The 27,466-nt window shown below is 42.1% G+C and overlaps 1 protein-coding gene across 8 annotated transcripts in view; it reads right to left on the bottom strand.

Moving 5' to 3' along the window:
• The window catches only part of LOC120948177 (A disintegrin and metalloproteinase with thrombospondin motifs 9), a 146,602-nt gene that overhangs the window by 95,009 nt on the left and 24,127 nt on the right, over positions 1-27,466 (bottom strand). For 7 of the 8 annotated variants that reach the window (XM_040364242.2, XM_040364238.2, XM_040364237.2 and 4 more), the window contains exons 2-3: positions 16,132-16,373; positions 4,646-5,470 (exon numbers count right to left, since the gene is read on the bottom strand). In XM_040364242.2, coding sequence (XP_040220176.2) covers positions 4,646-4,955 — 310 coding nt within the window. In that variant the 5' untranslated portion in view covers positions 4,956-5,470; positions 16,132-16,373. The remainder of the gene's footprint in view (positions 1-4,645; positions 5,471-16,131; positions 16,374-27,466) is intronic. The other variant, XM_040364236.2, reaches the window with a different exon arrangement.

Below are 27,466 nucleotides of genomic sequence, written 5' to 3' on the forward strand. Positions count from 1 at the left end.
AATTATGTGCTACTTCTAACATTTTTATGTTTGTTCAATTTTTTCAATTGTTAACAATTATCAAGGCGAGTCTTGAAATTAAATTCGTGGTCCAGCAGGACAACGAACAAGACCATATTGCGAAGAAAACCAAAGGATTCTTCAACACGTGTCGAATAAAACTGCTTGAATGGGTTCCGATCATATCCTATCAACAATGTTAGGACGATTTTCTAACTTCCATACAAAGAGCAGAATTGTTGTTGTTGTTTTATACAGTATGGTACGATATATACGAGATATACGGGCACGATACAATTATCCCTAGTAACAAAGCATAGATGGAATATTTTAGTTTTTTTTGTGTATAACCAAGTTTTCCGAGCCAGCTAGTTAATTATAAAAATGTTATAATTTTTGTTGCAAGTAAGCACTTTATTTTGCCAAAATAAGTTTTGCAAATTTTGTTTGTTCAATAAAACAATTTCTAATGTTTTGCATTGTTAATGTTAATGTTTTGCGTTTTTCTAATGTTTTGCATTGCACATTTATGACCACATAATGCTAATAGTACTTTTAAATAAAGGAGTGTACATTTGAGTTTTAAACTAAATAAATGGAACGAATGCAAAATTTATGACGTGAGCACTTTTTTTTTGCATATCACTGTAACTTTTGCGTGTGCGTTATAGATCCTAACAGAATAGCAGAAATTGGGAAAATCATAAATTTGGCAGAAAATACAAAAAAGAAATAATCTTGCGTTGACGCTACATCCATGAATGGCCGGTCTCGTGGTACAGCCGTAAACTCGTACGACATAACAGCATGCCCGTAATGGGTTCAAGACCCGAATGGACCGTGCCCCTCCCCTCCTCCATACGTAAGGCTGACTACCCTGGTACGGGAAATTAATAAGTAAAAGCCAAGCCAAATAGTGGTACAGGCAGGCATTGATCGACAACGGTTGTTGTGCCGAAGAATAACCAGACGATATCTAGAATGACGAATCAAACACTTCTAAAAAACGGAACAAACAAAATTCAAATTTTCTACTAAACTTTAAAATTAATATATGTTATTTTATTATCAGTTAAAGGTTAAGGGTGTCTAGACCCTTTACTGCAAAGCAGAGTTGAGGACCTTTAATAGTTTCAGCGAGAGGGAGGGGGGATAAATAAGAATTGCTTATTCGAGGAACGGCCATTTTTCGCTTACAAGATCTCCATCGTGTGTTCATTGTTGCTTTATATTGCTATTATATTAATACATTTATGTAAGTGAAGCAAGCATAAAATGAAAGAATTTTATGCTGCACAATTTTAACAAAGTGAGAATTGAGATAAATTATAAATAATTATTATTTATTACAAAATAATTTACTATTTGTGTAATTGATGTGATTCAATTTTAACGTTCAGTGATTCAATTTTAACGTCCTTGCTGGTACTAAACTAAACATCGAACGGAACACATTTTGTATGAATTTATTAAGCTGGAAATTTAAATCCGTTGATGTGGTGAGTAGCAATGCATGCCACAGCGCCAATAGACAACCCAGACTTTGAGTGTACTCCGGATAAAACCTCAAAAACCAAAAAATAATGACTTATGGGTAAGGAGAAAAGATACAGTCAATAGCACCAGTACAAAATGCACAAAGAGAAAGCACCGCGCATGCCTCCAAATCGAAAGATAAATAAATCAAAACTTATTTCCGCTCACCAGACATAATGACAGGATAGTTCCAATAGCCAGAGATAGCAACCACATAAGCGCTCACGCCTTTAATATGCAGAACAGCGCAGTCACCGAAGCTGCCAAGGGTGATCAATAGTGGTTTATATGTTTAATCGTTCGATGTTACCGGATACTGGTGTGCTGGATTTATGAAACAGTACTTCTGCGTATTGGTTTGCAAAGATAGGTACGCAGGAAACTACTTTTCCATCTAGCAGCTTGTTGTTGTTGTAGCAGCACGTTGTGAAATGTAGTTGTTCATAGGTTAAGCATCACATTAAATGCAAACTACGCTTTGGATGTTTCCAGTAAAATAAGATGTTCCTGTTTGAATTTCTTAAAACTGAAGCATTTTCCCATTCCGGAATTTTACAGTTGATCATAAAAAACAACACTTTGAAAACATAGTAACACCATACGGTTAAAAGATTTCGGTTAAGATTTTTTTCGCTCTGGGAAGTCCCTTGAACAAGTAGTTTGCGATATAACAATAATTTAACAACATTTTCAATAAACAACTAGGATATAGATCTTGCTGACCGGAGTTTTTGACTACATTTTAATGTATACATATTTAATATTTAATCGTACAATCTCGTTGAGTGCGCTTCCTATTATATATTTTGAGATTATTTACAAGTTCTAAAAAGGTGATTTAAAACAAGTAGCTCGTATGCAAATTTTTGACAATGCCACCAGAAATAACCGGAATTGCATGCACAAAAAAGCATATAATTAGCGTTCTTACGTTGCTCAGCACCGCTTGTTAGAGGAAGAAACCAGATCGACTATGAAAGGACAAAATAACAAAAATATCATAAGAAAAAAAGCAGCCACTGAGTTTGGGGAATGCAGTTCAGAATGTAATACCGTTTATGGTGATTACTATCGGCAGTGCAAGCCTTTGCCAAAAGGACAGAAAATGACGTTTTAATGATGTATGAACTGTTGAGGCAACACGTTCGCTTGCTAAATCAGTGCATCTATGTCAGGCTCCACACGTACACAGCAGCAAGCATTTAACTTTGGCTGGAATGTTTATCATTGTTTAGTTGTTGTTTGCCACGTCTTTTTTGAAGACGTTTTCTTTCGTAAGATCTCCATGCCCCTGTGTGTAGATTGCATACTGCATTTAGTATGTTTTGCTTGAGCCAAAACCAAAACACTGCATTTTTGCACCGTCAGTTTTGTTTTCGTTCGCGGTAACGATGCTTGACAACACGAATCCTCGACAACGGTTGTGCTTTGCGTCGTTGTTTAGCCAACCTGTTCGCTTGAAATCATGCAATTGATCAAAACTTATATTTTCTTTTCATTGCAAACTCCTTAGCATCTTGACAGAAATAAACCAAATGAATGGCAAAATAATGCTTAAGCTAAACGAGTTATTATCGAGCAATTTTATTCCATTCACAGTGTAACTATAAAAGCAAAAATAATAAAAATAACAAAGTGGCAACAATACATGGCTGCAATTAGTTTTGTGTATCCAATTCTTTATGTTACCTTGGCGGCATCATGTAGGAAAAAACCATTTCCTATCGTCAGTATATTACAAATACTTTACTTAGCACACACACTTTACCAATCCTTACTCATGGTTCTGGTTGTGTTAATTGTTGCAAGATTTTTGTTTATACTCAGTTTACGGTGAATTGTTGATTTTCGATCTCTTCAACGGTTTACTGAAATTTGATTGTTAAAATCACGACCGACCGACGATGCTAAAATGACCGAAGATTGACGGTTTGATTGAGATTAATGAATCAATAAAACGATGCTCCATCACGCAATCGTGAGAACGCTGAAGAAGTTTGGGCCGGTACAATCCGAGAGAAATCCAAACGAGAAAGAGCAAAAAGGTTGCAATTGCGAACGGTGATAACGAATGCGGTGAAACGCAACAGTACGAACCATCTCTGACAATGAAGGTGCAAACTTTGAGCTCCGGTTAATGCGTCGAACAGATCGAAGCCACCATCAAATAAGAGAAACAAACCAAGCAGGATAAGGTAAATCGTGCAAACATCCTTAACGAACCTCAATGCAACGAATAAACACAACGCAATGACTGCACCAGTCATTGCTTTCAATTCGAGCGTCTGTTTATGCTACTAATGGCTTCCCAGTGTATCGCCTCGAATGGACAGGTTCGGCATAGATTTCATGACAGTTTCATACGTTAGGCGGCAAGTTGGCGACTGTCTTTGGAAGATAAATGTTTCGCACGGTGAGTGATTTCGGGTGAGTGGCATCGAATTTTGAAGACAAATAGTTGAAACCGTTCGGTAGAATGATCGATGCTCCGTGGCACAGTCGGAGCAAGTTGCAACCATCGTTAAGTGCCCGCTGTCAAGAGGAAATGCAATTAAATGCGGCTCGGTAAGACGTTTGTGTGCATCAGTTTGCTGATTGCTTTGCTGTTGGAAAATCCGGCATCTTGTTGTAACCGTAGTGGAGGGTGCACCATTGTAGGCGTGAAATGTATAAGGACTCTCGGAGCTGAGACGCTGCGTATTGCACGCAGGAATAGAAATTACAAAGTGTACCTCGTGTTTTAGCATAACATGTAGATATGTTTGGTTGTGAAGCCTTTTTTACACAAATATATATACCATCTTATTTGAATGCACAACACATTTTTAATTTCCCAATTCATGAAATAATATGATGGATGGGTACTAAATCATATACAAAAATTTGCTTCGACGGATTGCTTCGACTTCGACATCTCGACTCAGTGCTTCAAGGAACGTCTCCGGCTTTTGCCGTGGCCGCAGTGAATTGCGATGCAAATTGTGTTTTTGTTATGTATTTTTTTAATGAACTGTTACATCTTAATTAGGCCATACGGCCCGTTGAAGATTAATAAATAAATAATAATAATAATAATAAAAAAGCTATAGAATATTAATCTGTAGCTTACCTTTTCCTTTAGATGTCCCATTCCCACCCGGCGACGTATCGTTTGGTGGTGTTTCGAATGGTGGAACATGCTCAGACGGCACTAATACATCAACTCTATGATCCAATAACACGTGACTTTGCCCCATAGATTCTGTTGTGGTTTTCCACAGATGAGGGATCGTAGAGCTTGGACTTTGCCAGCTTTCGGAAGGTTCTGATCTGTACGATACGAGACAAAGCGTTAATAGTAGCAATATTATCAAGATTGCTATGCATCCCGATATCAGGAAGCAGATCTTCCTGCGGGATGGATACCATCCGGTGGTCATAACTACTACTGCAAATGCTGTCGAATATTGCAGCCAAACAGAAGCCTATCAGCGCAAAATTTCACAGCGTGAAGTTTTACGCCAACTTAGCACACAACTTCGATATCAACACTAAGCACTTCACCGGCAGCCTGCACACACGAAATGCAACCGCGCACACAAAACGCACACGCTTTTCTTTTGATTCCGGGAGGCGTCACAAAACGACACCGCTTGATCACTGCACCAATCACTGCTTTGATCACTGAACGGACTATAATTCGATACCAAAACCAGACACGACAAAACAATGCCCTGTAGCGTCGAATTGGGTCACGGGTCGCTTAACCCGGTTGAGCACAAACAGCCACAAAGAACTTTACACTTTGTCACCAGCTGAGACGGATGGTTTAATACCGCCCTTACACTGCTCGTCGTAGGTAGATAACACTTTTGCTGGCCTTTCGTCATTTGCATCACTTAATATTATCCGATTGTCGATTCTGCTCCCTTGTACGGTTGGTGTAGCTTCCAAACTGAAATAAGGTAAAAAGAGCAAATGATTATAAACATGCGAAAGCAAGGGTATTGTAATAACTATCAGTTAACAAAACAGTGATTTTTTACCTTCTACCATTACTATTACTTTATACTTTTACTTATACTCTTATTATATTTTGAGCTATATCGGTTAAACGTGCGCTACTTTAGCCATCCATTACCATCTATTCTAATAAAAAATAGAGATATTAATCTTATGCGATAAACGCTTTGAAACGAGTACATAGGACAACGACAACAAGTGCGTCATTACCTCTTAAGATTGGAAATCACGGTTTTCGAATATGGTACAGCAATATAATTTTAACAAAGACATTTGTTCGAGGCAGAGTTCTAGAACTACGTCGGAGCTGTGGAAAATACTAAAAAACGTGCATCGAAAAAGGTACAGTTGGGATTTCCCGTGACATTTCATTGCACATTGGAATGATTTTAATTTATTCGAAGCAATTAGCGACCACTAGGAGGTGATCCAAGCCAAGATGATAGAGCAATTTATTTTTTATATGTCATAGGGTGGGATGGTCCCGAGGTACTGTCGTCAAATTGCACGACTTAACAATGTACCCGTCGTGGGTTCTATTCTAGAATGGACCTTTCTCCCACAGCTAGGAATTTGACTATTCGGAAGTCTCGAAAGCCTATATAGACCGGCATGTCCGCGTGAGACGTTACGCCAAATAGAAAAAAAGAAGTTATTTTTGTATGTCTTTCAACACATTATCTGCATAATTTATGACGCTCCAGATTTTTAATGATAAAATCAGACATATATTTTTGTTCCATTATTCGATCTAGATCTAGAATTGACCTGAGAAGAGCAGATTTATAAAATGTTTTAAATTTTTTACAAAATATGCCTTCGATCGAATGACCAGAGCCAATATAGAAACAATGAACTACTTGTTTTGAAGAAGCCATTTTAAAACATATTAGTCAACTGTGTGTTAGTCTTTTTATAGTTACAAATATAAAAGGCAGTATGATGACTCCCGTGAACCGCGTGCACCGAAAGCATTTAATATGGCGCCATTTGTTCGGTAGATCATGTTGTACTACAGCATAGCACCAAAGGTTTAGCGGATACGCTTAGTTAGGGCACATTACGCACGCTATTTCAACAACCAGGGCGTCAACACTTTTTCAACAAGAACAAGAGAGATCATTGCGTCGGTTAAGCTAGCAACGTATTCGACATTGGCGCCAGGAGGGGATAAAATTCGCCTTCCTCAATTTGCTCCGCTCGAGTGCAGCTGGTAGAAAATGGTCCGGATTGTTTAGAATCCGGCGATCCACTCAAGCTCGGGGCTCAGAAGAATATCGTTATTTTAAGAAAGAACAAAACAAAGATATGAAATCGCTTCCACGGCTGAAAAGGGCCAGTCGCGTAGCGGGTGGTTTAGTAGCGCCCACTGTACGTTCTAATTGATCGTCGGCACCGAAGCACCCTAAAATATGTTCGTGGTTCAAAGCATAAACAAACCGCAACTTAACGCACCGGGCCTTCAACTACAGACGTTGATCGGACAAAAATTACTTAAAAGTAACACGCAATCGCATGCGCCAAGAGCGTTCAAAACGACGCACGGAAACAAGGCGTGTGTTTTGTTTTTTTTTTTACCATCCGTCTCCGGTTATTTTTCTTGTTGCGGCGTTGTCTTGAATAAGATGAAAAATACACAACGATAGAAATCTGATTCTGCGCCAATTAATAATCAATTATCCATAAACACTTTCGAGCTTCGGTTGAGCATTCCCGAGTGAACAGCATTAGATCACGACATTCGCGGGCAATACTTTGCAACCTCTTCCCTCCTACTGGTGCGTTGCAATATTTTGTTCCCGTACACCGCTGGAAACCTGGAACCATCGTACACACAAACTTACGATCAAGTGAAATCTTCATGGTCAAACCCGCAATGGCATGTAGCGTTCGTTCGGTTCGGTTGCCTGCCGAGTACGTTGACGTTTTGTTCCCCACCACGCATGCCTTCGCAGCGCAGTCAAGTTCAAGTTCATTTTTCAAGATCTCGTCCAATCTTTAGCCGGCGGCAGGGGGAGAAAAAAGGAATGACCAGCGGAAGGTGGTGAACGTATGCGAAAGCGAAAACATGATTCAAAGCGTTTCGTTTATGAAGGGAAGGGTCGGAAACGACTGGCTGGAACGAAGACGTCACAATACGGCAATCGTACATTTGCCATCTTTAAATCTTGCGGCATGCGGTTTAGCGTGTCACAGTATGCTGGTCGGTATCGTCTAGAAAATGAAAGAAATGAAAAGTGAGGCGTCGAAACAGGATCATGCTTTGTAAGCCAACGTCCGTTGGTGGAAGCCGTCTGTTTCAAAACGTGTCGCATGAAATGGTGGGATGCTGAGAGACTCTTTTTCGTATCAGAACCTTAACATCAGGCAGGAACATTGGAATGTGGCACACAACATCGTACATATGTTAGCTACGACAATGACTGCACCATATCCTCCTGGATAGGTCAGGAATCTGGAGTCTTGCTGCGATAGTAATAACTTTTACTGCGGGTTGAGCTACAACACTTGTATAAAAACTCAGCACCATATCATTATTTAAAAATATAAATATATATAAACCATGTTAGTAATAAGGTTTGAAACAAAACTTCAAACACTTTTGGCATAAAAGATTTAAGAACAAAAAAGTCAACATTTCTTCTTCTTCTAATTTCTGGATAAGTCAAGTCCATAATATGAGGCGACGGAACGACGGTGTACGTGAGACTTGAACCCATGGTGGGCATGTTGTTAGCCGTGCCAGTTGACGACTGTACCATGGGATCGACCATTGTTCAATAGTTAGTAATTTCCATTTTATTCAAAAATAATGCTCCACCCATCAACACAACAGATATCGCATGATCGTACATTTAATCTCTCCACTCGAGCTAACGATGCCCAATCAATGTAGGCACGTTAGCAACATTTATTTAAAACTCAGCTAATCCATCCTGTTGCCAATTAGGTAACATTGTGAAACATACTGATCGTTTGATTCGTTGAATTCTCGTTCCTTCTTTCCTGTTTTCCCTAATTTCTTGGTCCACACATACAGCCTACGCTGCTGGAGCTTCCTTTATGTCACCATTCATGAAACTTGCTTCAGCTCATCACTACAATACCTGCTCCGCAATCAAATTCATCGCCCCAGCATCGGTGTGAATGAGTCGTTCAGGTTTGCGGTAATGTTTGAATGAACTCACCATCACCAAAAATGTATGAATGAAGTGAAACGAAGAAAAAAACAAAACCAAATACAACGGAAGAGGTGAATAAAACATAAAGATATACACTCTAGGTGCGGTAACCCGCTGTGCAGTCATTTATCGGAAAGAAGAAGAAAAATAGCATTGCAAAAAATATAAAAATCACATCACGAATAACGTTGGCTCTATGATTCATGTGATCGATTGCCGGACACTTCGGTTTTGCTTACTTTCCACACGCTTGTGCTCCTGTAACACGGAAACGCTAATTGATTAGCGTGATCATTAGCGTAGAATCCCATGCCCTTCTCTGTGGATATGGAGGTCGATTCGGAGAAGATTAAGAATCAAAGCGGCTCTAAAATTTTGATGTATTGCTACACATTAGCCTATTCGAACGCCAAAGCAGAGGACGATTTAAGATAGTATCATCTTGTCATAGCTTTGGAAGCGTTTTGCATAGAGATTCAATCTGCGATAGGATTATTTTCTCTTTAAACCATTCATCATTTGTTGAGCTAATTCAATGTTGGGTCTCAAACTGAGCAACACGGTTGTTTCAACTATGTAGCATTGTGTTTTAGCTGTTCATTCTGCTCTAGTGATGAATTTTACGACCATGTGTCTGCAATGTACGAAATGGAAACAGCCCTTCTAACTACTCCAAACCAGCTGTCATTTTAGAACATTAGGGAAGCTGGTAGAAGCACGAGTGCGAAGAGTGCGATGTAGCGTAGTTGACACTGTTCGTATCATTTTGGCAAGGACGTACCGATGATGGACAACAGAAGAAGAAGCTGACCGAATGGGGAGCGCTTAAGTATGAGTGAGTACCGACTGTAGTGGTGTGCAAACTAACCTTGACTCTGCTTTTAACCGAAGCTGAGGTCATTACAGCAGTGGTAAACACTGAGGCACGACATGCTTGAATTTTCATGTCCACACTATATGAAGAGCGTGTCCACCGACGCATTTCGGTCTGGTGGAGGTATGATTCCATCCAGAGTGTAAATGTGGAAACCATATGGATTTTAATTGAATACAGCTCTGCTTGCTTTTGGCTTGAATTTCGAAAGCTTGGTGGAGATTCCGAAACACATTCCACTGCTTTGTCTTACACGAGATTGTTTGTACGGCACTAAAGGCTTGGTCTGACATGCTTTGCTCTAGTTTGTATTATTTTACCAACATTTTTTTTAATTAATATACTTCCTGAGTGTTCTAATGAAATTCGGAAGATTTTGAAAACAACTCCAATCGACTCCTCCACTTCCAAACGATTCTCATCGATTGGTAGTTTATGTACTATTGACAGCATAACCAAAACTTTCGTTTCGTACGAGTCACTCCACCGGGTGAAGTCACATAAAAATGTTCAGAATGTATCGATCTCCAAATAACTCTGTAGCCCCATACTCATCGAGTCGTCCCATTACCACTGGTCTGGGGTTGCACTGGCATAGAATCTGTTTAGTTTCATGTGTCGATCAACACGCGCCAAGCGTAAACTGTCAAAACTGTGAACACGCTTATATGCCCCCTCCCAGGATAGGTTTTACTTTTCTTCCTCAGTCTGGAGGTGCAGACCGTTTCAATCCTGTTCGCAGCTCGACAAGAAAGCTAGATTGTTTCTGTCTGGCAAGGCACCGTTCGCACTGCATCGGGAAAACTCCTGTGGGGTCGGTTCTAAACACACACTGTGGCCGTGCTCGTCTTCAGCACGTGTCGCTAACGGGAAACAGGAAATTGATGCCCCTAAACGTCTTGTGGTGATACCGAAGGCGCTAGTACTAGGGCAGGAGGGTGGTATCGAGAATAATGCCGAGAAGCAGCGCATTTTTGACACAATATGCTAGTTTGGTCTCTTTCGATCTGCAACAATTTTCACAACCATCGAACGTTTGGTCCGATATTGATGCGTTCCAAATGCTGCGAAAGATAGTAATCATAATTGAATTGAGAGTTGGCTAAATATAAACCAGTAGAAGTGGAACAATCGTGCGTTGCAGAAAGCAAATTCGCACAGAGACGTGCTAAATGGTGCAGTATGTTTATCAGATTGTAGCGAAACGATTACTCGGAACCTAGCCTCTCTAGACTTCACAACTACAAAGTGTTTACAATATTAGATTTTGCAAATATTTTGCATTTTGCACCCAGCATTCACTGTGTTTCATTTCTTGGAAAGCATTTGCATGATATACAAGAAAGTAGGTAAACAAAATCATTCAACTTCTACAATGTATTACGATTGTTTCTTAGAATTCCAACTATACAATACAACTATGTAATACATGATATTACAATTGTGCGATTCATCTACTTAGGAACCCTACAGTATACTAGTTCACCTGATGTTTATATCATCATGTTTTGATACAAATGGTATTAGAGAAACGAAAGATTATTCAAAAGCCATACATTGGCCGGTACATTTACTCCCTCGCCGATATGATCGCTCTAAGCAATCACAACCTTCGCCCGTGCAGCACACAAAGGTGATGGCCATATCATTAGAAACTCTGCGGAAGATAATAAAATGTGATAAAAGCTCCCGCGCGACAAACTGCCATAAAACAGTGTTTTATTATCCTGACTGACACTAGCACGCATTTTGTCCAGCCACTTCCGTCACAGTTCGTTTATGTTATTTTATTTTATTTTATTTTTCATCTCCGTTACCTCATTAGTGTCGTACAGCAGATGCGCTCGGACATACATCGTGCGACCGGGGAGAATCGATGCACGACTGTGCACGACGAATGCAGAAATTAAAGTTCATTCTTTATACAAAATCCAACCAGCGTTCAGTCAGAGCTCTGTTGCGAGTTATGAGGCCGTACGCCCATCAGCGCCCTAACGGTACGTTGTACAATAAATCCCCATAACGCTTCCTCATCGATCGAAACTGCATCGGATCGCAGACCGCCCATTGATGAGTTCCGAGCTGGACGCTCGCCAGAGGATTTGAAAGGTAAATTAACACCATATTTTGATGGACGAAAATACATGGCACGCATAAAACTTGCACGTTTATATCTTGCGCTTAATGAAGTTTCAATTTGTTGAGAGATGTGTGTCATAAAGACAGAATCACATCGTCTGGCACCGTTCGTAGCACATCATGGAGAACGTTTACCATCGTTTAAATATCTCTGTCATAGGACGCGAACGTCTGAAACTGTAAAAAAAACTGGAGTTCATCAAACACCGTCTTCCAATAAAATGATCTATTCCTCACGATCGCATTCAGTTTTTCCTCATTTCAACTCATCAAATACGGGACCACCTCCTCTGAGGCCTGTCAGAGTCGGTTGTGCAATACAAAACCCTTAGCTTGGGCTTTGCACATCGACAAGATGATGGGGAGCGTATAATCGTCTGAGGGCAATCTGCAATTTGCAACCCAAGACATCATCAGACCCAGCTCGGACGCAAGTACTTTCTTTCTATAAACGGTTGTGACGGCTGGAGACTGGGACTGGAACTGGACTGAACAACCGAGCAACAGAGCAGAGCAGAATAATGAACATCTATTTTAATTTAGCACGCTCGGTGTCTAGTTCAGACGTCAATTGCGCATCGAAGGCGCGTCAGTTACACGCCCCCGCACTATGCCAAGATGCTAGAGCACGATCCGCACACCGGCAAAGTGAAGTCCTAGAAATTACTCCCCAACGGACCCTGGGGTCTAGGTTCCCCGCCGGATGGCATCTTTTCTGTTTCGTTTATATTTCGGAATGCATTCCAGATAGCTTAGGGTGAACATGATAGGTCATGACGCGTGGTCCGCACCGGGAGTAGACCAGTTAATAGAGAAATATATCGACATTTAACATAATTTATTCCTTCCCACCAGCTATCGTTTTCTCCGTCTAGGAGCAGTTGCAGCACACTGTACGGGAACCGGCCACGATAAAAATGCAATTTGCATAATTGAAATAGTGAAATAGATTAGATCTCTTAAACATAACGCTGGACGGTAACGTAAAGAAACGAAAGCGATGAATCAACATCGCAGTGCGGGCGTGCTAACAAGGCGTAGTGCCTGAAGAAGCTGCTCGTAAACCATTGGAACCACAATTATCTTGCGTCTGGAAGCAGCGCATTGAGTATTAGCTGTTCGAGATAGTTAACTATTGCAAAGAGGTACAGCCATTGTCAGAAGAGCTCTCGGTAAGTGGAGTAGTCTTTGGATGGAAAAGTGGTAAATGGCAAGGTAAAACAATTTATAGTATTTTTAAAGACCACATAAAATTAATTATGTTTATACCATTTTTTTATTTAATTTTACAGCTCAGATGGTTTTTAGGCGTATTTACATACTCATGTCTATTTCGGACGACATGGTTTGATGAAGAAAAATGATAATACACCCTTCCAAAAGTATCGCTCTATGATTGATCGCGTCAAAGAATGTTTCAACCGTGGTAAGTGATTGCTACGCACTGACAACTGGATGGAGATGGATTGATCAGCGCCCAACATCATTTAACTGTACCGTCGGCTAGGAAAAGAAATTGAGCTCTACGCACTGGGCACACGTCAGCGAACCCAAAACCTTCGGCACTTAGAGCGCCCGAATCAATTTAAAATAAATGCTGCCTGTCTGTACATCCAGCTAGATGAATCGCACGACATCAATTGACACATCGGCACTCGCATTGCCATTGGCCGATTGGCCGGTAAGCTAGTTGGTAGCGGTGGCGACAACGATAAAGACTAGTTTTTTGCTACCGTTCGCGCGCCACTTCTATGGTTGGGAACGCTTTACTTCGCGTGCCATTTGCCATAAGCTTGCAGCACACGATACGCTGTGTCAAACCGGTAGCGAACACGCTCCCGACAGCCGACATCTTCTCCCCGGTGCCACCGGCAGTGTTAACGCGGTCGATCTACAAAGAGAAAACGCCGCCCCAAACACACCAAGCACTGGCCACAATCCGACGCCACGGTACCCGTTTCGTTTAATCAGTTTTTGATGATCCCATCCAATTATGACCACTGGTTGGATGGTTGCGTTTGTGGCTGTTTGGGGACAACTGTTGCCCTCGGGAGCCGATCTACCAGCTGCTCCGCACGCTGAGTGAAGCCATGAGGCATAAATCGAAGACAATCGGAGCATAAGGAGCAGGGCAATGATTGCGTTGCAACGGACGAGCACGCAGATCGATAAATCTAAATTATTAGGTCGTGACTTTCGCTGTCAGTTTTCCGCCAGACCGGGCGTGAATAGATTTACTTCAAAACGGGGACTTTGCTCTATGCGGGCTAAGATACACACACGAACCCGGTGGTAAGAGCAGCCCGGACACTTTATGACGCCAAACAGCTCACGAACCGCAGAAGATAAATGGTACGTCTTTCCTCCGGTTTTAATGGGTGTCTTTATTAGAGTAATCTTGAGGATCTTAGGCTAACCTGTGGGATGCGAGAAACTAAAAAAACACACACACACATGCACACTCGTTTCAAATCATTCCAAAGGTACCGTTTCTCACGACACATCCGACAAGTCCTACGCACAATGCACACAAACGTCAATAATCCATCAATTGTCGCATTAACCAACCACACAAAACTGGGGCGCGCCAGAGATGCGTGGGACACTATGCACCAGGGACGTCATACAATCCGGTGAGACGACCGGTCCAAAAAAGAAATGGATGCGATCATATGAATGGAAAGCGGTCGCATCCCGAAAATGGGCGTCGAATTAATTTTGGCGTTAAATACAACCCCATGGCGTTCGAGTGCAGTGTGCATTGTCATTTTCAGTCCTGGATTCCGATTCGATAACAGTTGCATTGCGCAACCTCAATTGCAATGCAACCGAAGAACTCCGTTCCCGTGGCTGGACAAAAAGGGTTGAAATTTGTCCTTAAGCAACCGCAAGATCATCATTACCTTTTCAGTCACCGAGAAGGTGGGTGAGACGATGGTAAAAAAATCCCTCACCGTGAAACCATTCAAACTCCGACAAAAACGGACTTTAAAATCAACGCCCTCGAACTCTGCGCTGACCTGTGATCGAGTAATTTATCGCCGGGTCAGGACCTGCAGTAATATACCCTCCAGCCTGCGGTAGGTCGCACACTCTAGCAAATGATTTTAAAGTTCACTAACTCCGTATGCGGCGCATACCGGCGATAATGAGTTATTGGTGTCGGGGCCTTAAAAAAGACCGCAGCATTAACAATCTTTACACATGCGATCGATATAAAGCCCGTCCTCAATGCACACGACGATCAATAATGTAGATCGAGCACGAGTACAACAAACTGCTTAGTGACACAACCGAAGGAGAGTCTTTAATTGGATCGAACCAGAAGTCGAGCCATTGGGTTTTTATGGAGCTTACCGTTGATGCAATAAATACTGTTACAAATGGCAATGGAGAAGGGAATGGCTGTACAGCCATCAACGGGAGTGTAATAAATGAGACAACTGAAATGGTGCGTCCTAAACCTAAGGAGAGAGAGAAGTGTGATACCAAGCGGATGCCAACGGCAAAGATTACGTGACCCTTTCCGGAATATGAAATCACATAAGGCGGTGGAATCCTCCCCGGTGAGCTGCCAAACCGTAACCCACGCCACGTACGTCTGAAATGTTGAAACACTACACAAATGAGTTTACTGATGTAGTCTTGAAACCTCCGGTTTATCGTGGGGCTTTAAAGTCCCGTTTTGCTGCACCAACCTACCATCGTCTACGATTAAATATAACGTTCCTTTTTTGTGAATGAAACAACTCCAAACGATCGCAATCAACTAAAACCTTTGGTTTTAGCATTTCATTCAAGTTTTTTCACGATCAAGTTGTCAGGACATGGGGGAGGGGAGGGCTTTTCCAAAAAAGGGACACGCGTAAAATATCATTTTACAGGACAGTTTGCTCAGTTTCTGACCGGTATGAGGATTAGTTTTCTCCTGTCTATATTTCCTTCTCTCTCGCTCTCTCACACGATCTTGACCTCTCTCTCCTTCTATCTCTCCCTCTCTTTCTTTCCCCTTCAACACTATATATCGTTGTGCACTGGAAAGGATTATGGCATTGGGTGGTTGGTTTCAATCGTACCGTTCCATTCATGGCATACTTTGGTTGCACTTGGTGGCTTTGGGCTTTTAAACGCGGTGGCAATGTGTATCTGTTTGTGCGTGTGTCGTTTGTTGATCTAATGAGAGTTATTGACGGTTGACCTAATGAGATAGACGACGAACGGACACAGCTTCACAACTATCTAATCAACTAACCGATTTAGGAATATATGGAGCCACCTATAGGAGTAGTATGCAAATTTGATTTATGAAACCATTGTTCCGATTGGCAGCTAGGATTTAAATTATGCATACATAAATTCATCTAATGTAGATATAGATCCAATGAAGTATATACTCACTCTAAGCAACTGTTGCTGAAGCTAAATTGCCGACATCCAGTATAGCTTGCAATGGCGAATGCTTTCTGCTTCTAATAAGCTAGCTGTAGTTGTTCAATGGTAAATAATTTCATAACATTACCAAATATGAAGCAAGCCACAGCTAGAGTACAAAGTTATGCTCGCTCATTTTAGATCAACACTAATCGCATGTTCTGTAATGTGTACTGCATGTTTTTCAGTGAGATATGGGATGAAAGGATCTGGAAAGAAAAAGAAGATCATTTGTACAAAGAGAGTTTTTTTTCATATTTTTGACGTAAATATCTTTTTTTTTTTGTCGTTTAACACTGGTTAGTGAAGATGCTGAATTTTTAAGTGAGTATCTTTAGCTAATGAAAAATTCATCCTCCTCCTTCAGTGGGGAATTAGCAAAGTGAAATTTCGCTAGCCACCTTTCAAAAGCAGACAAAACTGTAATGTAAACAGATCGTTTTGGTCAGCTCGTTCCATTTTCGATCCTCATTCCATCGGCAATCGTTAGACCAAACCCCGAACGCCAGACGCGTGTGTGAGTAAATTTTGCAAAGTTTATTAAATTCGATCCTCCGGCTTCCTGGGCGCCAGCTTCGTCACTACCATCACTAAAGCCGTGTGGCCACCGTGACGAGTCACCCCGTGCTGTGCACATGGCGCACGATCTTCCCGTTCGTCAAGACGGCGGAGAAGGTGGGGTCCCAGGGGTGGCCTAAAAAGGGGTCTATTGGCAATCTAAATATGCACGCTTAGCTCAACGCTTAACCCTGGCACGTTCCCAAATTAAGAGGCCAAGATAAATGTTTAGATAAAGTCAGATTAGGTTACGCACAGAGGGATTGAGGAAAGCGGCCGGCATTGCAAATGTTACAGGTGGAGAAGAAACTTTAGAAACAAGCTTGCCAGCCTGATCGCGCACCATTTTAGCAACAACCCAGTCAGCTGGGCGATGGAACAACCGGGCGAGCGGGCATGAGAGGCGAAGGAAAATTGCTTAAAACATTCGTCCCATGGCACGCGAATACATTTCGGAGGTTGATTTCCCTGTGAGCAAATGGGGGAACAAAACCGATGGCGATAAACGATGGCCAGCATTTCATGGGAACCACTTGCAAGCGGCTACAGTGTTGCTATGCTACATACATATGCAGCACGCTTGCACTATTGGCTGAATGGTATGAGGGGCTGGGGCAAAAAGCTGGAATGTTTCCCGCTCCCTCAACGTTTGCGGGTGATTTAAAAGGAGTAATAATCGCACACGTTCCACCAATCGATCTACACTCCATCCCAGATGTAAGGCGGCTAATTAGCAAACCACCTCGATTGCATTCCTACTGTACACCATTACACACACCGCACAACAACTAACACTGTGTGTCTGGCCGTCTGGCAATAGTAAACTGAAAAGGGAAACGTATCCATTCCGATCTCTATCGGAATATTTATTTTACTCCTTCTAAGGCAGTGCCGAGTGCGCGGTGGAAAATGAAAAACCCGCGTGGCTGTGGCAACTAGATTCGCATCTGGCAGTCTGGATCCACCACGATACTGTGCCCAAGACGGGCAACGAGTCTGCTCTTGACGGAGCTGCCGTTTACGCTAGTCTACTTTTAGACCAACCCGCTTGCCAACGAGCGGCTAGACACATTACGGCACCCGTTACTACCTCCACTACTGCCGCATAACGTCTGTTATAGTTTGTTTTAGTTATTTTACTTCAACACCCATTTTTTTCTTTTCGTTTAAGTTTAACCCTGGCGGTGTGGTTTTTCTTTTAATGTTTTCCGCATTTCCCACCGCCCAGTACTGATACAGCCTGGCATACGGTACTGACAGACTCAATGCTGACGCCATCAAGATTTAGACTTTCGCTTTCCTTGAAGTCCTAGTGTTGTGTTTTCTCTCTCCCTCTATCTCTCTCTCACTCTCTCTCTCTCTGTCTATCTCTCTCTCCCTCTAGTGTCTGCGAGGAAAGAAATTCATCGCCAGAACTGTAGCGATGCCTATCGGACCCAAGAACTCCGCTAGACATCGCGATAACGGTGTGCGCATCACAGCAGAATCCAAACGATTGTTTGAAATCATCCATGATACATTAGCTACTGCTGATTTCGAGATTAGTTATCAAAAAGAAACAATGTATGGAATTTCATTGCACAGCAAAATAGCAAACTTTATGCCAAATCACAGCGCATTAAAAAAGAGGGGAGAGAACCAATCCGCACCACACTGCCGTGCCGGTCGGGTGAGGTTATTGACAGCTGCTTCCTCGACGTAATGCTAAACACTCCAATCCAAGTGGATGCCGCTAAAAACAGAAGTCAGTGGAAGCAGCGGGACCGTGTTCAAGTAGGGTTAAGCGAATTTTCAAGGTTGAGTGTGAGAAGGTACGCTAAATTTATACCGTGCACAAACGCGCTCGCTTTCGACGGAAGAACTCATCGCGAGCGGTCAGGTTCAGGTTGCGCGGCGGCGGCGTGAGCCGGTGAGTTCGATCGCATCGGTTGCGCTGCGTAAGTGCGTAAACGATTTTAGCAAACGGAGATGTGGCGGTGCCTCACCTGGGAAACAGCAAGGCCTGGGTAGCTGGGGTGCCGCTGTGACGCAAAGGGTGTCCCAAAAATGGAAATGTCATTTATGGTAGGCATAGACTTTGAAGCCGGTCGTTGCTCGTTTGTTCGCCCGGTCGTTCGGGTGTACAATGGCGTCGATTATGTAGCGAATTTGACAACCTCGATGGGATAGTTTAGTTTTTTTAATTCTTTTTTTTTTGCTTGTAAATGCAGTGAGGACAATTTGATTCACAACCAGCTGTACCTTTTGGTATACGTCTACTCGTATGCGTTGTTATGATTTTATATTTATTTGATTTTAACGCTTAATAAACATGGCTAATTATTAAGGTCTAAAGATTAGTCAGACGATTAAGCAGACCTATAAATAGCAAAGGTTATACGATATATACGATTTTAATCGGTCTCATGGTACAGTCGACAACTCGTACGACTTAACAACATGCCCGTAGGACTGACTATCCTGCTATGGTGGGTTAATCCAAAAGTCATTGAAAGCCAAACCCCATAAATGGTACAGGCAGGCTTTGACCGACAACGGTTGTTGAGCCAAAAGGAATAAGAAGATACGTTTTACAGATCCTTCAAATAAAATTCTTATGAAAACAACATAATAAATTATGTCCGTAGTAATTAACATTCTTTAAAATGTATTTTAGCTCTATTTCTGTCAATAAAATTGATACAAATTTAACATTACCGTATTTTTAATATCCATTACTCCGTGCAATGGATTTGTATTACTCCATGCGTATGATGACCATACAGGTTGTTTAAAAAACTCCAATCGGATGATCTAGCAAAATAACAACTCTAGCAGAACATTTCTTGTTAAACAAAACTAAAGCAAACTCTCACATTTCTAATGTGTCCAACACAAGGATTACCTACCAGTTAAATGAGAAACCATTCGGAACCTTCCCATTTTCCCTGAAAAATACTAGCCAAAGCTAATTATGCACACGACAGCACATTCCCGAAGGTAATGTAGTAGGCCTACATAGCTTGGCCGGCTTGTGTTTTCTGAGGAACGGGTCATGCGAGATATGTGTCAACATCGCTGTTCCGCTCTAGAAACCGAGTCCGAGGCCCAAGACGGCCTGATGGGTGTAAGATTTGTTGAGCTCCAGGGAAACGGAACGATGAATCTGATCTCCACATCACCTGACATTACCGATGCACATGCTTCACATGCTCCAACTGGTCCACCGATGTTTGGCACGTGGTGAACTCATTCAAGAATTATGCAAGTAATTGCTTCTGCCACGAGCGACATCAAATCCCGACTGATTCATTTTTTGCAGACGAGTTACACCCACGGGGCCAAGGAAAAGAAGAGAACTAACACAACAAGCTGCATAAATAATCCACTGAAAGCCGTTACGGTTTTAGCTGGTATCGCAACAAGCCACCAAGAAACTTCCTTTGGCGGCACCATGCTTTCGGCAAATGTTAGTGAACAGCTGTCCGAGCAGTTCCAGAAAAAATAAGGAACATCTCCTGCCGCTGCTGCCCGATTAAAACGTCTAAGAAGCACTGGAGACGGGAGAAGGTAACATTCTAAGCGTGCGAGAGGTGCACGATAAATTAGTTCTATCAGTTTATGGTGTTTATGAAAAGTTAATTCCACCCGCCCGTCATCCGGACTATTCCCTCGCGGGGGCGGCGAGTATGCACTTAGTCTTGCTGAGGCATCCCAAGGCGTTTTGGTGCGTGTGAATGTAAACGGTGATCGTTGGCTCGAACAGATCCCGACATTCGTAGCTGCCTGTAACGTACGTCGACGGAATAGACTTTGGGGAGCGATTCGCAAACGTTATTTACGGTGTCTTGGGATCATCTGCTATGCCGCCGGACGGGAAACCGGCCATCCAACGGCAACCACCGTCCGTCCAGCGTGCTATAACGTCCAGGCTAATCTTTGCCCCACTTTAACACCGTGACTAAACTCGCGCACGTTTCTCACATTGACATTTGTTACTCACCGCAGGGGGGTATTAAGTCACAATTCTGTGCAAAAGAAGCGGCTCTGCTAGGTTAAATATCGTGCATACGGAACGGTAACAGCAGTAATAAATAACAACAACAACAACTGCATGCATTCGGTGATGGAATTAGTTCCGATTAACTCTGAAGTGAAAAAAACGGTCAAAAGGAAGTTACCGATTAGAAGCCGCAGCCGCTCCATACGATTGGAGGCGCTTTCCGTCGAACATTTACTCATAATTTGCGGGAGCTAATGCACAAAAACGCTCACACACAAGCTTGATGCAAATTTAAGCCCAAAAACTCACATAACCGCGCCCACCGGGGGAGCAGAGCCTTCAGAAGTATTCAAAAATCGATGATAATCGGTAATAAATTCGAAGATTGGTTTACTTTGCTTTGTTTTGCTAATTCTGCCGTGAGCGAGTGTATGTTATTCTTCCTGCGTTGCGTTGATGGAAGCAAAGCAAAGTAAAATGTTAAATGAACGAACCCTCCTGCGTCCTCCTCCAAAAACAAAACGAAGCAAAAAAGAAAGCAACACTAAAACAGATACCACATTATTTGATCGTACCTTCGCCGATAACATGAACAACGCAACACATGGGCAACCGAAGTTTTGGAAATATCTATCGACAAATTTATCGATTTACCCGTAGGATTGACACCCACCGACAACCGTGATGCTCCCCCCAATCGACACCTCAAAACGATGAGAAAAATTGAGGAGCATGTGGCAAAATTAGCATGAGGAAAAGGGGAAAAGGCAAATAACGTCTAATTAGCAGTCCGGTAAGAGAGGGATGCCCTCACTAAACTTCGTTCTGGAGTGGTAGTGTATTCGATTCAATTGGTATCACAAGCCGGATGTCTTGATTCCCATGGCTGGATCAGAACAGCTGGAGGAAGTTCTCAGCTCTCAGTTTCTACAACTAGTTGCACTTTTTTATCCGAGATCCGAGGGACGGCTTTGCCGTATCGCTTAGTTTTCATAATAATTGTTATATAATTTAAAGAGTTAGCTTGCATAGTTATCAAGAATATGTATTTCCTGCTACGAGATTTTATCTTAAACTATTAGACGTTTCCATCGATCTCCCATCGAGTGTGACGTCAATACAATGAGACTGGGATTGATAGAGCAACATAAAGATGGCCGTAAAGACTTCAAATATAAGATCTGACATTCCCACTCATAGACAGCGTTTCGTGGAATATCTCATTTTTAGCTTTTCCACGTCGAGTTGTGTCTACCCGCTGCATAACATTTGAACAGATCGCCCTTAGACAGATCAATACAAAGGTAAGACATTAACGAAAAAAGACGTCTGTTATGTGAGTCTAACGCTGGGAATTGGACACTGTATCTAACTCGCACGGAAGACCTCCTACCACCCTCACCGTACTTACAGCAAAGGTATAAGCTTAGCCCCGGCCCATCAATTTGCGGGAGTAACTCTTTTGAAATCCTCACTTCCAATCTGTCATCGAGCGTTCCATCGTGGAAGCTTTTAATTGACATTTTTTCTAAAGCCTGTTGACAGTTTAAACGTACCCGTGCGTCGTAAGAAGGCAATATAACCCGATAACCGACCGAAACGGGTAAGCATACCTTGAAGATGAAATGAATCGATAGTGTCCGATTGCTAAAGCCGCTGCCACGTCGAACCGGCCGGTCTGACTCAAACGCAGCAACGATCGAATGTTTCGCCGCCAGCAGTGTCCATAATCTGCACGGGGTGTATGAAGAAGATTTTCTACGCTTCTACTCACCACAACAAAAACCCACGCTAACGATGGGTCTTGTTAAAATAAAGGAAAATCTACACCGTCCACGATCTTTGCGTACCGCTGTTGACAGACCAAATTCCTCGGCAACGAGATTAATTCCTAACATATTTTCCCTCTTCGAGGTGAAGGTGCAAGTGGCATGGACTGGTGTAATGAAAGGCTGTCTTGCTACGGACACCCTAGATGAGGTGTATGTTTAATGCCCGCCTAATGACACCCTTAACGGCGAGCACGAAGAACAATGCGAATGGTTGAAATGCTTTCGATATCGATGGGTTACTTCTTTACGGAACATTCCAAACACTTCGGTATGATCGTGCATCGATCGAAATACGATCCCATCGGCGGCTGCACTCTGTGGAATGTCATTGCTGTGGCTCTCTCGGGGTAGAATCAGGCCAATGTTCTGCAAAATACATATAAACCACATGTTTCCTGAAAATATTCCCATTTTTTTTTCGACCACAGTCTAATGGGGAATAAAAATAGCGCATAAATTAACGATAAGACATTTGCATTTTTAAGATACATTTAAATATTAGCAATTAAGTGTCGCATCCCTAAGCTTTACGCGCTTCTTTATTCGGTATGAAATGATAAACGAAACTTACTTATAGATTTGCGTAAGAGCAGTGTATAAGAGTAAAAACGTGAAGCTAAAATAAACAAAATTATACAGCTTGAACATATTTATCGTAACACCAGCCCGATTGAAGAGCTATTTCCTGCCGTGCTAAAGATATGACGCGATCAACGCACCAACGAAAAACAGCAGTCCATAATTAATGGCTTATCGTTTGATAGCATAATCCGTCAGCAAACTTCCGACTTTGTGCTCAACCCGCCATTGAAAGACATCACTTAATTTCAAGCGATTTGTCAACTCAGTTCTAACTGTGCCGAAAGATAGCGCTGTTTCTTAACAAGCCGACGAATCTAAAAAAAAAAGCGCTCCCATACAAATTGTCCTCACCTGCACATTAATCAAATCAACTGAGATTAAAACTACACCGTTATCGGTATTTTTATCCAAAAATTTGAAACCCAAGTATAAATATTTCCTCGCTTTGTCTTGATCCCCACCCAAACGACCGGTGTTACCTTGTACTAATCGACTCCCTTTTTTCTGCGTCCCGCAAACGAGAAACAACGACATCGGACACCGATTTCACAACAACACAACTCACCACAGCGGAATGACAAAATTTACGCAGTTTCAGTTTAAAGCTGTAAATATTAAAACCAAAGTCAGCCGGCCACGTTAATGATGATCGTGTTCAAGCTTCGACGGTTTCGATCATTTCTCCCACTGCCAAAACAACGTCATCGGTTGGCTCGATAAATTAAGTCGTGTCCTTTCGGTGCGCCTGTCACCACGCGCCACCTTCGCAAAAAGCGAACAGATAAGTAAGATAACCTCCATTTCCGTGCCATGTACGCGTAGACAGACACCGGCCAGACAGTACCAGAAGTGTCGGCGAAGATTACGGTTATTACTCATCCGGAGTCTCGCTCGGACCACTGGCACCGGGACACCTACCCATGGGTGGGGTGATGCTCACCGACCAACGGTAGTGAGTTTCCAACATCTATATTAATATTTTCTCATCAAGTCAAAGCTTCTACCGTTCGCGATGCGCCAAATGTTGGCATAACCCATTGGTAGAGCTAGGGGGAAAACGACGCACGCACACGCGATACGAAATGACAGCCACGGCTGTTCAACAGGGAAGACATTGAGTAGAAACAACTGTTTTCAAGGATTTTGATTCTCATCGAGTTCTCAGTCGACTTTCAACACTGTTGCACATCTGCACGGCCCATCTTGGTGTACATCCTGCCGCTAAAAAAAGATACAGTCGACTTGGTTTCGACTTGCACATCTGCATTTCCAATGCCGCATCACAATCGCATGCGCAAATGTCTGAAAGTCTGCACTCAGAGTGCAATATTGTTTGAGTCTCACAACAAATTAACTAATCTTTTTGCTCCAAACCGACTGGAGAAGGTTTCAATAATGGTATACTTTACTGTTAGTGCTATTAAACAAATTTTGTATTATTTTTGCATAGATGACCTCTTCCGTCTTTCTTTGTTTCCATGTTCCATCTTTATAACTTGCCCACTCATGATGGGGTTCTTTAGAGACTTGCATATTTATTGTTATTACATTCTCAACACACTCTCGATCACAGTGTCGAGTAGTTGCAGAATTATGCACTCTCAACAATTCATCTCCTGGCCAATGGAAATGAAGAAGGCACTGCGAACTTTATGCAAAATAATAAAACACACCCGACAAGTATCTGCAATTTTGCTACGCATTTATTGGCTGATCACTTATTTATGCCCCCTATCCAAGATCAAACTGCAGATTCTGTCTCGTCTGCCATACCCGATATGTTTATGCCTTTCGAGATAATTTCAAATGGGTTTTATTTAATGGATTGAGACATTCCTTGAACCATGGGACATCTTGTGTTGTGCTGGAAAAAAACCCTCATTCTTGTTTTTTTTCTCCAAGAAAGAGGTTTGGTTAAGGTACAGACAAGACAATACATTAAGGATGCGCGATCTCCTGCGAACGGACGGATCGAAAGGTGATGATTTGTTTGATGATATTTTACATCGAAAGGCCAACGTTCCGCCGCTGAACGGAGTAACAACAACAACAACAAAAACATGTAAATTATGGCGCAATGGAATGAATTCCGGTCGCAAAATAACAATGGGATGAATGGGAATCAATAATCGTGAGTTATTGTGCTACGACGCAGCTTGACTTTATTACTCAACCGCGTGTGAGTAAAACCTTTTCACAGGGAGCAAAAAATTGCGAGTTTTATTGTGGGCACTAATGATTCTGAACAAAATGTGAAATTTATTTAATTTATTTGAATGTTATGGCGAAGCCAACGTTTCAAAAGGGCTCCAGTTGAATCTGTGTTCAACATAAACATAAAACATTTGCGTAAAAATGAATAAATTTACTCAATTCAGAGTGCGCCAAAACTGCTATCCTAAATTTGTTTTTGCCGATCCAAAATAATCAAAATAAAGTAATTTGCAAATATTTCAAAATCGCAATCAACATGAAAGCACCAGTGCAGCGTGAAGAAAGGCCAACTCCCATGAGGCTACATTTATCTTTTTAAATGTTTTTCACAATTGCTATAGCAATAAATTTCTTGAAGAGTAAATTATGAATATATCCTGTTCATGACATTAATACATCAATAAATCAAATAGAATACCAAATGAAATTGATTCATTTTAGAAATAGGCTGAATTGCGTATTTCTATCACTTAAAATGTAAATTTCGTGTTATAATGAAGAGTTCTATGTTTTCGCGTGTTTTTTTTACTAGTTTGATGGACCTCTTGTTCAAGAGCGGCATGTTTTTGATGTTTAAAACCACAATAAAGTAAACGAAATCTTAGACAATATTTGTCTTAACATCTGACTGAATTGATGCAGACACAACTTTACGCTTTTGGCTATCTGCTTCCGCCATCATCCATCTTTCACGTCGTTGAAAGTATTAATTGAATACAAACAATAAAACCGCTGACACATTTAAGGACAATCTCCCGTCATCATCAATTTTAGTAGCAACGATTAAACGCATTACACAATATGCACATTACCACATCGGCAACATCCTTAACAGTCGGCGAATTACTTCGACCACGCGAGTTGCAAGGATGCAACACCATCAAGGAGCTTCAATGCAGAACAAAAGAACAACCCTAGCCGATGGCTGACATTGGCGAATCGGTTTCATCTTTCATCAACGCTTAGTCGATAGTCCAAGGGCAGTGGATAGTAATGCGCCTTTCGTTTTGGTTCTTTTTGTACTTTGCGTACGCGTCGTCCTTAAGCAAGCTTATTGCAGTTCTTTGTCCGACCGGGTGCGAACGCGATGAGTTATTGCGTTCCAGCCAGCCACTATCTTTGTGCGCCTTTTTGTCACAAGCTTCGCAGATATTACGCAACGGTGCAACATGAGATGCCAGCAAACGAACTCTGATGCAGCGCGGAATTTTGAGGGACCGCGGAGGAGAGGTGTGGAATAGGACAAAATATGACATAGGGTGAACCCGTTCCCGGGGCCGGCCTTGGTACGATTTATAGTGTATCCTGCGTTCATGGTTACACGAAAACAAAAGTAACATCATGTAATGGCAAACCGTTTCGGATTGAAAGTGAAAAAGATGGCAATGTGGGAGTGGATGAATTGAAGGGGTGGAGGCGGAGGGAGTTGCCGATAAAAAATAGCTTCATTCCAGGCTCCGAGGCGCAAGAAAGTAGAGACGGGAAGGTTCGAATGGATGGAAAGTGCATTAATCAATGCATTGGCATTCGCTGATCGGTTTTCTACACCTCACCGTTTTCGCACTCACCATGTGAAGGTGAAATGGAAATCAGTTCACCGGAGACAGGCCACCGAAAACGGCACAAAACTACACACCTTTATTCCGCCCGACAGGGAAGGGAACTCGGTACCCATTAATCATTCGTCTGGCGCGATCGCTACAATTACGCAATTGTTCTTGTTCTGAGTCACAATGTGATTGTATTTTAGTAAATATTGCCCCAAAAAACTACAAGCTTTTTGAGGTTCACTACACAATTAACATCAAAAAAGTTATTTTCATCTTTTTCAACAATTTGTTTACCAGTTTTGCAGCTTGTGAAAAAAGTTGCCCTAAAACCCACGCTACTGTGTTCGGCCAGGCACACGGACTACTTCCCGAAAGTGGCCGGAGAAAACATAATTCATGCGCATATTTACACGTCTCTTGGTCAGCCACCCGCCAGTCCCCCAAACCCTCAATCATGGTGAAGGATGGCGTAATACTTGCAGCACATTTTGCCGGTTTTTTCATCAGGGACGCCGAGCACACCGAGCTTGGCGGCCGTTGGTTCCAATTTAAGTGGCTGCAGCTTAAACTGCAGCAAAACATGC

This window comes from Anopheles coluzzii, chromosome 2 (assembly GCF_943734685.1).
Source record: "Anopheles coluzzii chromosome 2, AcolN3, whole genome shotgun sequence".
NCBI classification, from domain to species: domain Eukaryota; kingdom Metazoa; phylum Arthropoda; class Insecta; order Diptera; family Culicidae; genus Anopheles; species Anopheles coluzzii.